Source organism: Ictidomys tridecemlineatus, chromosome 1 (assembly GCF_052094955.1).
Source record: "Ictidomys tridecemlineatus isolate mIctTri1 chromosome 1, mIctTri1.hap1, whole genome shotgun sequence".
Classification (NCBI taxonomy): Eukaryota; Metazoa; Chordata; class Mammalia; order Rodentia; family Sciuridae; genus Ictidomys; species Ictidomys tridecemlineatus.
Window position 1 is genome coordinate 217763954 of NC_135477.1, and position 14921 is coordinate 217778874.

Sequence of the window (14921 nt, forward strand, 5' to 3'; positions counted from 1 at the left end):
TTGCATATATCATTGCTCACATATGGAAACATAGGTCACAATTATTGTGTGTTGAGATGCCTGGTATTTGAGAAAGATTCAGAGGTATTTTTGCTATTATATGGTAATATGATAGGTAACCTTTGGCATACAAGCAAAAGGGAATATAAAGGACTGAAAAAAAAGAAAGGACAAATAAATACTGCTAATTAAATGGAAAATATATTTCTACATCATTTTACTAATTTTTATAGAGATCTACTCTCTCACATAATGCAAGAAGTATATGTAGGTTTTGAAATAGATGGGTGTCCATATCATTATCATCAAAGAAAACTAAGCAGATTGAAGTAATTTAAATTCTCTACTAGGTCTTCTGCTGCATGGTGTGTGGCAATGAACTAATAATATCTTTTTATACATCATCTCCAAAATGTCATGATAAAAGTTTTACTCTCCTCAGCATGCATCTGTGTGGTTAAATTAATACTCATAAAAGGAATTTAGTTAGGAAGCATAGGACCAATGCAGGGTGGTATGATTACTGTCACCGAGGTACTAGAATGTAGTGTCAATGCATGCAGGCTACGCTTTCTTATTTCAAATGGTGACTCTTCTAGGTGCTGACTTTTACTGAGCTACCTAACATTTGAGCACTTCAACTTTCTCATTTAATAGCAGTCCTTACCTAATAGTATTGTGATGAGGAGTGAAACAGTCATGTGATGCTCTTAGAACAGGGCTTGGGACATTTTCAGTGCTTCTACCTCTTAAATAATAGTATTTAAATATCTGTGTAATACCAAAATTTGAGTTACTATCTGATGTTTTATTCCAAACATTATAGCTTTAAAAATACAACAGATTGAGGAGCTGGGGTTGTGGCTCAGTAGTAGAACACCTGTCTCACATGTGTGAGGCACTAGATTCAATCCTCCGCAACACATAAAAATAAATAAACAAAATGAAGGTATTGTGTCCATCTACAACTAAAAAAGTGTATTATAAAACAACAATAACAAAAACAAAAATTGAGGCTAAAGTGTTTTGGATCAGATCACAAATGATCTTATGGAAGAGATTGAGCTTCTTCACAGAAATCAGGTGGGAGGATATGGTTTGATCTACAGGAAATCCCAGTGAAATATTAGGATTTTGCAATAATATTCCCAGTAATATTCTCATGTTCCTTTGTGCTGTGGTGCCATCTTTGCAAACCTAAAGTTCAAACTGCTTTTAAAAGAATCAACCAATTCTTCCTCCTCCCAGGAATGATGAAACTACTAGGATCATAGTTTGATCAAACTATAGCAGTTTTCAAAACTAAATATTATTCTTTCTTTGAATTTATGGGAAATTCCCCTCCCCCCAACCCTGAATAATATTTTCTGAAATGACAGGATCTCACTGGGGAAATCCTAACTGAAGATAATGGCATGATATATTAAGTGTTGCCAGTATTCCATTTAATATTAAGCAATTGCATAGCATCATTTTTAAATACTCAAGTTAAAAGTGATACATTAATATTGAATACACTGCTACTGTAAAGCCCATTCTCTTACAGATTTCAAACAAACACCATTTAAGTGCCAACCTACTATTAGAAGAGTTTACTCTTTTATTCTTCTCCAAAATGGCATCAACAGTGATGGGGTGCTTCCAGGGGATTATTGAACAGAATTTTTGCAACAAAGGGGCAAGCTTGAGGAAATACAAAATACCACCTATAAGCCTTACAATGTTTTATCTCAGCACTCCACCAATCTACACACCCCCTAATCAAACAAGCAGCTTTATGGCATGCGCAATTGCAGTTTAAGTCTAACTGACTTCTGCAGAACTGGCTTCCACAGGATTTCCTGTCCAAAATCAGAATGTGAACCTCTATAGCTAAAAGGTTACCAATGGAATAAGCAAGTCTTCCCCACCTCCCATATTTTTGTTCTTTTCCTTCTTCTTCTTCTTTTTTTAAAAGAGCTGAGTTGAACAGATCTCGTCATTTGTCAATTATTTTATTCCCTTTATATTCATTGGATAAGATGGAAAACAAATAAAAAAAAAACCCTACCTCCACAATAATATCTATCTGTTTAAGGTGTCATTTCCCTGTGAGGTTATTTACAGGTTTCTTGCTGTTTAGCTTTTCTTGCTTGGTAATTACTTACTGAAAGAAATCTGCTCCTCCAGGGCGGGTGAGCTCTTCCTTTAACCCCTTTTACTCACTCTCCTTTGGAGGCTGGCAGGGAGCGCTCCACTCTGCAGTGTCTGGGAACCCACCTAGAGGGCCCCCTTGACGCCAGCACATCCCCTGTCAGGCAGCAGTCTGCAGCCGAGCAGGGCTGCTGCAGAGTTAATGTACAGTACCAGGGAGCCTGCAAGTGTCCTGAGCTCCTCAGAGCTGGGGCGGCACAGCGCAGGGCAGACAAGGCGGCTGCGACGATTCCAAAGGTTCTGCTGGAAATTCGGCGCTGGGGGACTCCAGCAGGAGCCTGTTGCCATTGTGTTTTAAAAGCATGCAAGGTCTGTATAGCTTGGGCATGAGAATCTTTCAGAAGCTATCAGAGCATCAGAGTAAATGACATTTATTGGGAAACTGAATTTGGGGTAAAGAAAAAAACGGAAAGAGAGAGCAAAGAGAAGAGAAAGACAGTGGGGGAAGAAATTCTTAGACCACGTCTGACTTGCAGCTGTGAAATTCATTTTCTTTACAAGGCAAAAATATTAAAAGCCCACACATGGTTTTAATAACAGATTAAAGGGAATTTCTGCAGTGAAAGGATCAATAGCTTAGTCATTTTACTTAAAGAGAGCAGACAGCTTTATTATGGGGTTAGGCAGCAGAAATGAATTTCATCACGACAGCACCTTCTGAAGTCATGATGGTAGCTAGTGGTAATCCTATCCTACAAAGCAGAAATTACTCTTTGCCTTCCTACTTTTGCAGTGGAGACCAGCAATTCTGAGATTTGAAGAAGTTGGCTTTAATTATACATGATTTTTAGCCCCTCTGCCCAGGTCTTTGTCCGACACGTCTTAGACAGTAGCACTGCGTTAAAGTGACCACACATGAATATGTGCCTAAGAAAGAAGAAAAAGCAATATTCATTTCTAAAGGACAGCATGGCAAAGCAGCCTGAAGTTTTCCATTTTCCTTCTAACACTTCTTTAACAAGGATAACAAGAAACTGTCTTTTGACTCCTTTCTTCCCACATTCCATAGTCCTTCCTCAAAGGATGCATTAATTTATACTCAAGGCAGCTGGATTTTACCAGGACAATATTTGCCATCATTTAGGATTAGCAGTTGGACTGGTTATTTTAAATGTATTGACTTACTAGTGGAACCTAAATGGATGGACCCATACCTGCAGTGCTCTGTGATGTTTCTTTCTTCAAATTCTGGAAGGGCTTTTGTTGTTGCTCTTTCTTTTTTGGGGGGGATATATATATATATATTTTTTTTTGGAAATCAATACTTGTTGCAATAATTGCCCATGATAGCTGCTCAAACAAGAGAGTTGGAATTCATCTGTGAAAATCACTACATGTAACAAAGGAGACAAGGAAAATATTAATGACAGAAGATCTGCGAACATGATGCACGTGAATAATTTTCCCTTTAGAAGGCATTCCTGGATATGGTAAGTAATCAATATCCCCTTTAGTTTGTAAAACTCAGAATTCTAAAATTCCATGACAGCTACCAGATGAGAATTTGTCTGGAACAAGAATGCTGTTATCAAGTGAGAATGAGAAGTCAAACATATAAAATACCAAATGTGTCTGAGAAAGTAATGGTTATGCAATAAAAAACTTACTTGTTAATATAAAGTATTTCAAATAAGAAATCAAGTATGATGCCACTTACAATTATTAACACTTCATGGTAAAGAAAAGAAAAAAGCTGAGAGAATGGCAACCTATTAACAGAAAAGGTGAGGATTGGGATTTGTTTTTATCTGTGTTTCTTTGAAAAGTCCCTGGGGAAGGGCACTCCTAAATTTCTGACATCTCATATCAGTTGGTCTGGATTTCTAAAAGAAGGTTAAGGGAAATTTAACTTGAGTTGATTTTAAAATAATTCTTAGATGTGTTCGTCCCTTTCATTTAAGATGATTTTAGCTATTCAAGAAATATTCCTACTATCATGAACCAATAGAATTCCAGTAGAACTCTAGTACATGAATCATGAAGTGCTCAGACTCTTACAGAACTTGCTTAGTTTTGGATATTTGGTTATGTATTAAGGTTCAAGGCAATGCATTAAAGTCCTTGGACATGTGCTATTTTGAACCATTTCTTGTTGGAATTTTTGTCTATATGTGTATAGGAACTAGTTTCTGAGAATATTACAAGAGCAAAGTCCATTATTTTAAAAATTGCTTGTTTTTATTATACCTCTAGGGTGGTCTAGATTCAATCTCTTACAGGAGAAACTTTGTAAATGCATAATAAAGGCACATTGTAAATATTTGTGTTTACGAACATGGGTTATTTGGGATACTGTGTCTGATTTTCAAAGTGTTTCCCAGGTAAATATTTTAGCTGGACTCCAGATAAGCAGTAGATATGTGAATACAGTTTTTCGAGGGGTTTCCAGCTGCTTTATGACAGTGTCTTAAATAAAAATCCCCTAATAGCTTAGGCACCACCAAGATCACCTGCTGTTTTGTTTTAGAGGTTTTGGCTTTCAGCTAAAAGTCCATTGCAGACAAAGGTTGGAGTCATCCTATCAGTCTAGGTAGGTGCTCATCTTCTATCAACACCAGAGACATCCAGAATCAACCTTATGGCGTATCTTCCTTCTCAACTGACCACGTCCACTGTCCCTGGTCTCTAAAGTGCTTGGGAGGGAATCTGGATGGCATGCCTGCAAACCTCAGTGGCCCACTGCCAACTGCATCACCAGAGCTCCCCACTCAGTGGCAGCTTGGTGTCATCGCCTTGCTTGTCCTGTTAGTGAGGGGCAGACATCAGCAATAGGGCCTTGACATTCCTACAGAAAATTTCACACTAGAAGCCTTTAATCCTGATATTAAACCGTCCTGCTCGCAGTCCATGGCACATAGTAGGCTTTTTTTCCGATGTTTTTCCTTCTGTTCTTTATGCCTTTCTTTAAGATTAATGTCACGCCTCTTAAGAATTCTTAGACCCAAAAATTGCCTTACTCATTTCTATAAAGTGTACCTAGCTATAAAGCAACAGTTTTTCCCTGCCCAAGTCCTATTGTTTTTTCGAGTCCATTTGTTTATGTTGCAATAGGTACGATGCATGTACTCTCTGAATGCTTAACATTGTAAACACCTTGTATTCTGTTGCTTTAACCTTACCTTTGCTTTGGACTGGGAAAAATGACTTATTCAACTCTTTAGTGTTGGAAAGAATGCAGATTTGCTTATTCATGATCTCTGGATCTGTAATACAATATGTTTCAAAACTATAGAGAAGTTGAGTGTCCTGGTTGTTTATTTTGTGCCTGGAGCTAGTGAGCCTTCATCCATTTTACTGCATGATGTACCAGTTTGTTATTGTTGTAGCCAAGCTGAGCCAGTGTGGAGTGTGAATGTTATGTATGTGTGTTCTTCTCTGGACCCCTCAGAAGCATCCATCAATGAGAGTTGGACTCAAAGGAAAAAGGTAGTGGTGTTTTTCCAGGTGACCCAGTTAGTGTTGTGCTTGGTTCTCAACTTCCCTAGTTGTTGTTATTTTTCTCTTATTTATAACCTCACCTTTCAGTACTGCAGAAAGAGATTCTAGATGTTTGTTGACTGGAAACCTTCCTTCTCTTTGTAAGCATCCCTGTTGTATCAGATTCCATTCTTAAATGTTCCTGCTAAGAAAGGTTTTGCCAGGTTGTTTCCTTTTCACATCCAAAGACTCCCCCTTTCTTTATTCTTTCATGGAGTTCTTTCTTCATGGAGGTGCAGATCAGAAGGTGGAAATAAAATAACGGCAGGGCATAATAAGGATGTTAAAGAGTTGTACTTTGGTGTCAAGAGCCCTAGTTTACCTCTGAAAAGAGTTTAGAGATGCGTTTTCTGGCTCTGTTCTCCTCTGCTTTTCTAGAAGCAAAGTGGAGAAAAAATTGAGACTTACCAAGTCTGGAGTAGTCTTCAAAAGTTCATCAGAGGTAGTGATTCAAATAGTTCTCATTCCTCCTGCCCCCAGGCTGGTGTGTTGGTAATTGCACAATCATATTACAAATTCATTGTGTATTGGTTACACGTTAAAGTTAATAAGTGGTCCCATTACTCAGCTTAATAGAACACTGCCCCTTAAGTGCTAAGACAGTGGTATGAAGAATGTGTCGTTTTTGTTTGAAGCTACATTAGAAGTATTTGCTGGAGGATTTTACTGCAAAGGCTTCTTTCCATTACACATTTCAGTCTTTTTTTTATTGCCAAACCAAACAAAGATAAGGGTTTGCCTCACTGGGTAAACAAGTACTATATAGTGCCTATGTTTTCTTCTGGCTAGTTGTGAGAATAGAATGGTAGCCTGGCAATTCAGAAATGGGCCTTGCATGGTCAAAAGAAGGAAAATGCAAGTCAGCTTTCTAGGAATTTAAATTCCCTTTAGCAACAATTAAGAGGACCTTTTAGAAGCCTCATAACATTGAATCACATGTAAGAAGAGTCTATCAGGAATGACACAATATAGTGTAACATGTTCGCAGCTTTTGCCCTTTGCACAATCTGATTTGTAAAAATGTAATTTAATGCCCAAAACATCAGGGTCCTTTCGAATGATGTTGAAGTTGTAAAATTTAGGAGGACATTTTATTTGAATATCTTTGTATCCCTTTTTATGATGGATTCAAACAATTCAGAGAGAAGACAATGGAAAATTGAAGCCAAAGGGCACTACTAGGGGAGGTTGTTTAGTGCTGCACTCAGGGTGCCCTCGAAGAAGGTTTTGGGAAAGTGATTTTGGATGGTGATTAATTATTTACTTAGTTGGTACTTAGGGTTTAATTTTCTGAGGGCCAGATAGCTAAATGATTTTATCAAACTTTTTGTGATGCTGACCGCTGATTCCCATCAAGAGGCAAAAATGGGAAGATTGTGGTATTTAGCTCAATATTGAATCATTTTTTTTTCTCTTTCTAGGCCCTGACTTTACTTTGTTGAACTGTCCCTTCCAAAGATCCAGGTCCCATAAAGCTTAGTCTAACAGGTCACAGTTCAGATGTCACTCTGAAGACCCAGGTTTCAACTCCTAAACTAGCTTGTTTTGTTTGATATAAATATTTTATAGATTAAAACAAGATAAAAATCAATCTCTCAATATAACATTTATATATCTGTTTATATATTTCAAATAACTTAACCAATGAGTAAATATTCAGAGAAAGGCAAGTTGGCCTGCTTTTTAGTGAGGACACAAATGTTCCTATCTGAACACTATCGATCTCATTTTTAAGAGTTATAATCTCTCCACACATTAACTCTATAGAAATTCAACCCAGAAGTACAATTTCCAGAATTTATGTTTTGTCTAATGTAATAATCAGGTTTTATTTGAATTTTAGTGTGATGAAAATGTTAGGTTTGATCACAGTGTGTGCATTGAAGGGCAGAGTATACTATTTCTCATGCAAAATAATGGACTTCTGCTCATTTTAGTCAACCTGAAATCCATTGAAAGTCTGCTTATCTTCTCATGAGATTGCAGGCCAGCTGAACTTACTTCTCTTCCTTGAGTGACAGAACTACCCAGGAATTCTAAAGTCCTGAGGTCTTCAGGCTCAGAGAATGTCAGAGTTCTAGATGGATTTAATCCTATTAGACAAAGTCATTTAATTGTCAACACTTTTGGCCAATAAAGTTTAGACTCATAATTATGCACCAGTCCTTAGGGCTCATTAGGAAAGTCAGCACATTGTATAAAGCAGAAATTTAAGTTTGGATAAAATACAACACAGATTTTTCCATTGTATAATATTTGACCCTACTAGACTTTAATGTTTGGCTTTCTATTTTGCTGCTAGAATTTAAATATCAAAATATTTAAATTCATATTTTTATGTTTAAGTTTTTAAGATAAATTTAATTAGGAATGGTATGATAGAGGAGAAAAGTTGCCACTAATAATACTAGTGTGCCCACCATTTATAGAAATTGAGTATAATTTTTAGTCCCAGCAGTATTTATAGACTAGTAAATTAGTCTATGTACTTTAATCTGTTGACAGGTTACATCCTTAGTGGGCTAAGTGGGTGACCCAATCTGGGGAGATCATAAAAAAAAAAATCCCCACAAAAGGAAGAAAGAAAAGGAAAAAAATTTTTTTCCATCATACGAAAATTGTCAGCTAAGAAATTGGGATGTTTAACTTCTATTTAATTCCTCACTTTTTATCCCTTTTTCCTTCATGTCTTTTCATGAACTATTATTATGTTATTTCCATTAATGCTGAGGTCTTCAGGCTCAGAGAAAGTCATTGCAAAGGGAAGGTCTTTCAGAATTCCAAACTGTAGAAGAACCTAAGGGACCTTAACAACCAGTTTCTCTCTTGTCATGGGTTGAAAATTCCTTTTCATCCAACCCTTCCCTCCTCCGCCGCCTTTAGCCAAGTCCCACAAAAGTTAATGCTCATTAATATTTTGTATTGCAATAGCCCCCTCCTGTCTTTTAAATAATAGTTCAAAAACACCTCCCAGCTACACATTAGTGACTACAACTCATAACCATTTGGAACATTGGATGGTATTTCAAGTTGCTTGAGAAGTAGCAGCCCATAAATACATTCCAAGACAATATATTTCAACCAGGGGCTATATGTCTTGTAAAATTTTATAAATTATATGTACATTTAAAAATAACATATATATGTATATATATATGCATTTTACATGTGTATTTTAAAATTATATATGGATCCATATATATACATTTGATATATATTATATATAGAGAGGGAGAGGTATAGTATATACATGTATTTTTATATATATATATATATAATTGGTGTCAAATATTGATGGATAATCTGGATTCTATATAATCAGGTTATTGGCGCAATTCTGGGTTTTTAATTCTAATCTAATTCTGGTGTTAATGTTTTGTGTGACCTTGTGAATGTGCTCTGAACTTTCATTTTTCTGTTGAAAACCATGGAAGCAGATATTTTACTCTTTTATGTTAAAGAGTGGATTATTAAAGAAAAACTCATAGAACATTGGAAATAATAATGTATTATGGTGTTAACAATGGCATACTAATAGGACTTGAATGAATTCTTTAAAAATATAAGTAACAAATCCAACTAATTTATATATCACTGAAGGGGTCAAGGATGAACCCTAGATGCATCCCAGTGTTTTCACGAGAATTACATCATTTGATGACAGCAATACTTTCTAAGGAAAGGAGGGACTTTCCTTAGAAGTATCCCTGTTATCACAGAGTTTAAGAGCTCAAGGTCACATTTCTATTAGTTAGAGAAGCTGACTCAGTCAAAACCAAGTCAATCCTGATTTGAAAGCCCAATATCTTTTTAATCTACTATATTGTTTCTGTGGCAGATGCCTCAGTACTCTTTCCAGAGGCCTCCTGGAAAATAGACTAGCAATAAACTGAGAAAATAATCAGGTCCACTCTGCCATTTAGCACATTGGGTAGGTATGTAGGATACCTACTAAATGTAAGTGGCCTTCCCTTGAGAAGCTCTTCCTATTGATGTTAGAACTCTGACCTGTACTTAGTCTATGTCAGCAGCTTTTTCTGTTTTCTCAGAATGAGAAATTTTACAAGCAATTTGCAGTGAACTGTGTTCTCAGGGCCATTCTGGCAGGTAGAGTTCTTTCTGTGAATTAGTAAAAGGTGCTTCTCAGCCCAGATACATTAGAAGAGCTGACACATTTTGAGCTGATGAATAAGAAATGCAAACTGTGGTGCTTGGTGAATGGGCAGAGCCTCTGTACAAAGCAAAAGGCGCTCCTTCCTCTGGGCAGGTATTTGGGGTCAGCTCAATTCACTATTTCCGTGGGGCGCTGTTGGGCCATGTCCAAACCAGCCCTGGCACTGCTTTGATGCTCCATCTTTACTTTCCAATGGTCAGGTGAAATGTTTTTGAGAATACTTCGCTGACCAAAAAAAACCAAAAAACAAAAACCAAAACGTACAATTTTGGGATTTGCTGCCATCATTATTACTTTCTTCAAAATGCTCAACTGAGTATAGGTTTTTCCAATTTATTTTTTGTGTACTTAAAAAATATTAACATTATCTGAAGTCAGAGATAAGGGTCCAAGAAATATATTAATTATAAAATAGCTCGATATCTCAGTTGCTGAAAAATATCATTCTTAATGAATCATATTAGAACAGGTAGGATATACTGATTCTTTTAAGCATAAGGAATGTCCAGATAAATAAAAAAGAGGCCTGTCTTGGAGATACTTGTAGCTTGATGAGAAAAACAGCTGTAGAAACAAATAATTACAATATAATTGCGTGCAGGTTAATACAGATATATTCCAAGTGGTATGGAATCTAAGAGAAGATGCAACTTAACTGACTTGATTCAAATACCTTAAAGAAGTTTAGAAATGATAGAGCAAAAATATATTCAATGGAATTGAGAATTAGTTGTTATCATTAATACCTTGGGGAGTGGTTGGAGGGAATGTCTGGGCATTCCTGAAGAAAGTGCCCTGACACAGAGCTAGAAGGCTAGTGGAGGACATGACTACCCCAGGATAGAAGGGGGGAAGCAAAGGATGGATGCAGACTACATAGAGATTAGGATTAAGTAGATGGAAGGAGAACCAGAGGGAGTTTCCATCTCCTGGCTTCTATTTTCTCTAGGAAGTAGAATTCAAGGTCATGTGGAAGGACCATAGAAGAGTAGGTGGGGGACTTAGGAGAGTAATGGAACCACTGTGGGCAATTAAAGAGGCCACTAAAGGGGAAAGTATTAGAGGTATCAGAGTTGAGAATGTTCAGTGATACCCAACCAACATGCCAAGTCAATAAAGAATGTTTACCTTGCTTTAATATTGTTTACAGAAAGTATTATGTCAGGGAAAAGTGATAGAGAGGAGATGGAAATATTATAGTTCTTAATTTCTAAATGAGGAATTATTTGGTGATTAGAATTTCTTCTATTGCTTGTGCCTTTGGGGATTCTGAAGAACCCCAAGCTGATTTCATTGTTGATGTTGTTTTCTGTTTGGTAGTGATAGAGACTGTTTTTATGAACATATTAATTAGATTGCATGACCTGATTTTGGAAATGTAAGGTTTCCCATGCTGCCTGGAAATAATTCTTGGGTGACAAACAGAAGTTCTAAGATGTTTGCTTTGAATTTTATCTTCAAATGAATAAAAATCACAGTGGGGAAAAGAAAAGGCAAAATGATTCAGCTTTGCTCACTTTTTTAGCAGGAACTTTTCTGTGGTTTATGTTAGAATGTCACAAGTCCATATATATGTAACCTGCTTTCACAAAGATTTCTTCAAAACCCTTGTGAAGTTTACTTGAAAGTGTCACCATTCCCTGGGAATCTTACTGAAAATAACAAAGCCTAATATGACTTTAACCAGAACTGGCTAACCTAGTTGAATTAAAAATTTTAAACCTCTTTTATTTTGCCTTGATACCTCAGAGGGAATGATGACAAATATAAGATATTAATTAAAGGGTATTATTAAATATCCTTATAATTTATAGGCCACAATAATAAACCCTGGAGGAAGGAACTGAGAGTTTAGCAGATATTATAAATGGATTTCATCTCTTTTAATCATTAGCTCTTTCTCTGGGGTCAACAGAGCTGCTTTTTTTAATACTCCCAGTGTGGGGGCTCACCACTGCTTTATACAGGGCTTTCTTTGTGGGATTTCTGCAGTGGCTCCAAAACTAAATAGTACCAAGCAGTCCTGGTCACTCATAAAGGGACTTCATTCTTCCTCTTCCATGAGCGTCCATGTTTTCCTTTTCCAAATTTGAAGGTGAGGAGATTGACAAAATAATTGCTATAGTGCTAAAAAAAAATGACACTATATTTTACCTAATGGATTTATTCATTTTTTTCTTGTTTGGATTCAGTTGCATTTCAAATTGAGGTAGTTCAGAGAAACAGTACATTGATCTACAAACTATGCCAAGACAGAGCTCTAATGCTTTTCTGAAGCATTTGCTCCTCTTTTAGAAAACCCTTATCCTCTTAGCTGTGAGTATTTTGCCTAACTCTTTCTTCACAAAATTCTAATTTTAAATAGCAGCTGTTTTCCTAGGTAAGACAGCAGTGCTGTGGCCATCAATGTTGACACCCCTGGTAATTCAGAAAACATATCCAGCCTACAGTGTTTGCATCCCTCCTGTCTTCCCCACCACTCTCTGGGTGAAGGTCTCAAGCCCTTGCTTCATCTAGCTCCATCTAATCTAAAGAAATGATGTGGTGTGAAGTTCTTATTATCAATGACCATGTTTTAGTTTGCTTGGTAAATTTCAAACCAATAACTAGCATACTGATGAGATCCCTTGATATTCTAAAGAAGAAATGAAAACCTTTAAGCTGTTCATAGGCAAATTGAGGCAACCATGTTGTTATTGAGAGCAGGGGCAGAGGCTTGTACAAATCACTGCAAAGCATCGAGATCTTAATCATTTGTATTGTTTGAATTCTAAAAGAAGAAAAGTATTTATTGAAAATTCTCATTTTTTAGAAAGTCATCCATGCAAGATTTGCTTTATGAGGGAGGTTAAGTATTAAGGTTGATCAAGATGTCACCATTCAAAAGGCTTATCACATGCTACAAGGCCATCACTGCATGTCTTTCTGCTTCAAGGAACTATCTGTGTCCAGGTGAGGCTTGGTGATTTCCTAGTAACAAATAATTCTATGCTATTCATGAGAGCACCATCTAAGGGACTTTGTTCTACTCTGTACCCCACATCCAGCACAGTGTTGCACTTAATAGGGACTTTCTATGCTTTTCCTGAATGAGTGTATGCAAAGAAAAGGTTAAATAATGTTGGGTGTGGTGGTAGATGCCTATAATCCCAGCAATTTGGGAGGCTGAGGAAGGAGGATTGCAAGTTTGAGGCCAGCCTTAGCAACTTAGTAAGACCTTGTCTGAACAGAAACAACAACAACAGCAACAAAACAAAACAAAACAAAACAAAAAAAAACCCCTGGGAATATGGCTGAGTGGTTAATTGTCCCTGGGTTCAATCCTCCATATCAAAAAAAAAAAAAAAAAAGGTTGAGCAGGGAAGAAAAAGGATATGTAGCAAAAAGAATTCTGGTTGTGGGATAATTTAATTAGATATTCTTTTACATTTTTCAAATAATGTTACAATTATGCCATGGGAACTTATGCTGTAAAAAATTAAAGATAATAATAATAGCAACAACACTGGAGAGCTAATTAATGACACATGTAGACCAAACTTTTCACAGGCATTATCTTTTAAAATCCTCCCCCAAATCATCTAACATCTCTGTGACTCAGGTTCCCCACTGGTAAAATGGAGACAATAAATAGTTCTCATTTCATAGGGTGGCCATAAAGATTAAATGAGAAAAGCAGTCAGTGTTTAAAAGAGCACCTGTCACTCAGTAAGGAACTAGTAAGTAGAAACTCATCTGTGAATGGTTAACCAGGTTGCCTAGAGCAATCTAACTGCCCCACGGCAGATCATTAGCTATAGGTAGGTTGGAAGACCAAACTGCCTTTTTTATATCACATTTTGGAAATTTTCAGAACATACCAGAAAAATACCTTGGGATAAGTTTGAATTGTAGACTAGTGCATGCCCCTCGGCTCCCAAGCCTCAAGGAGAACCATCTGCCCTTGTGAGCTGCTGCCTCCCACCATGTTGACTTAGTGTCAACCTCCTGCCAGATGGATTTCATCTTAACAGGTTGTCTTACCTTTACCCAAGTCCTGCATCATTATAGTTCCTAGCATGGTGTTCAACACACAGTAGGTACTTAATAAATGCTTTAGGGGAAAAAATTACTTTTCCAGAATTATGTCCCTGAAATTTAGTGCTTTAAAGATTAATTTTAATTTTTCAGGATACAGTTCAAGTTTTGGACAGGTAAAATTTCTATAAAAATTGTCACCTTCAGCATAAATAATTACCTCACATCTTGTTTTCTGACACTGAGGAGACTTTAGCTGACTTTGTGCAATCTGCCATCTCACTGAATTGTGTCTAACATGAAAATTCAAATGCTGTTTCTCCAAGTTATCTTAGATGCTATTTCTTCAAAACTAATAATTCACTTTTATATAGGAATCTTTCTTTCTTTGAATATATGTATGTTTTATTTATTTAGCAAGACAAAAGTCTATAAATTAGCACTGCAGCTGGGTTCTGATGCTTAGTTATGTCGATGTCTGCATTTATAACACTTATAAATGTTGCTTTTCATCACATGATATGGTCCTTGGACACAGACCAGCTTCCCCATGTGGTTGTTCTGTATTCTCATATAGCTTATAGACTGTCAAACTAAGCTCTAAAAATCATCTCCATAATATCTGTTCATTTGCCAAGAAAAATGTATTGTCTCTGTATTTTATATAATAGAGCATAAGTCCCTGTCTCATCTGGTCTCTGCCTTTCTAATATTTTAGTGTAAGTGCCAACTGTCGTTAGTGTCAGTGTTACTTCCCTTAGTATTCTAGAATATATATCATACAGTTGATATTTTTTAAAATTTTTTTAGTCGTAGATGTATACAATACCTTTATGTTATTTATTTATTTTTAGATGGTACGAAAGATCAAACCCAGTGCCTTAGGCATGCTAGGCAAGCACTGTACCTCAGAGCTACAACAACAGCTCCATATATTTGAGTTTTTAAAATATATGTTCTGTAATATAGTGGTTACAATCACACATACACAGATGCATATGTGCATGTATACACTCTGATTTTAGAGCAAAATTGAGCAAAGGTACAGAGATTTCCCATG

General features: G+C 36.5%; 1 protein-coding gene across 9 annotated transcripts in view; it reads left to right on the forward strand.

Annotated features, from left to right (window-relative positions):
* The window catches only part of Pde4d (phosphodiesterase 4D), a 1337035-nt gene that overhangs the window by 825182 nt on the left and 496932 nt on the right, over window positions 1–14921 (forward strand). The window contains exon 1 of one of the 9 annotated variants that reach the window (XM_078016236.1): window positions 2314–3623. The exons of the other annotated variants lie outside the window; for them this stretch is intronic. Coding sequence (XP_077872362.1) covers window positions 3577–3623 — 47 coding nt within the window. The 5' untranslated portion in view covers window positions 2314–3576. Of the gene's footprint in view, window positions 1–2313; window positions 3624–14921 lie in introns of those variants that run through there. 9 annotated transcript variants of the gene reach the window in all.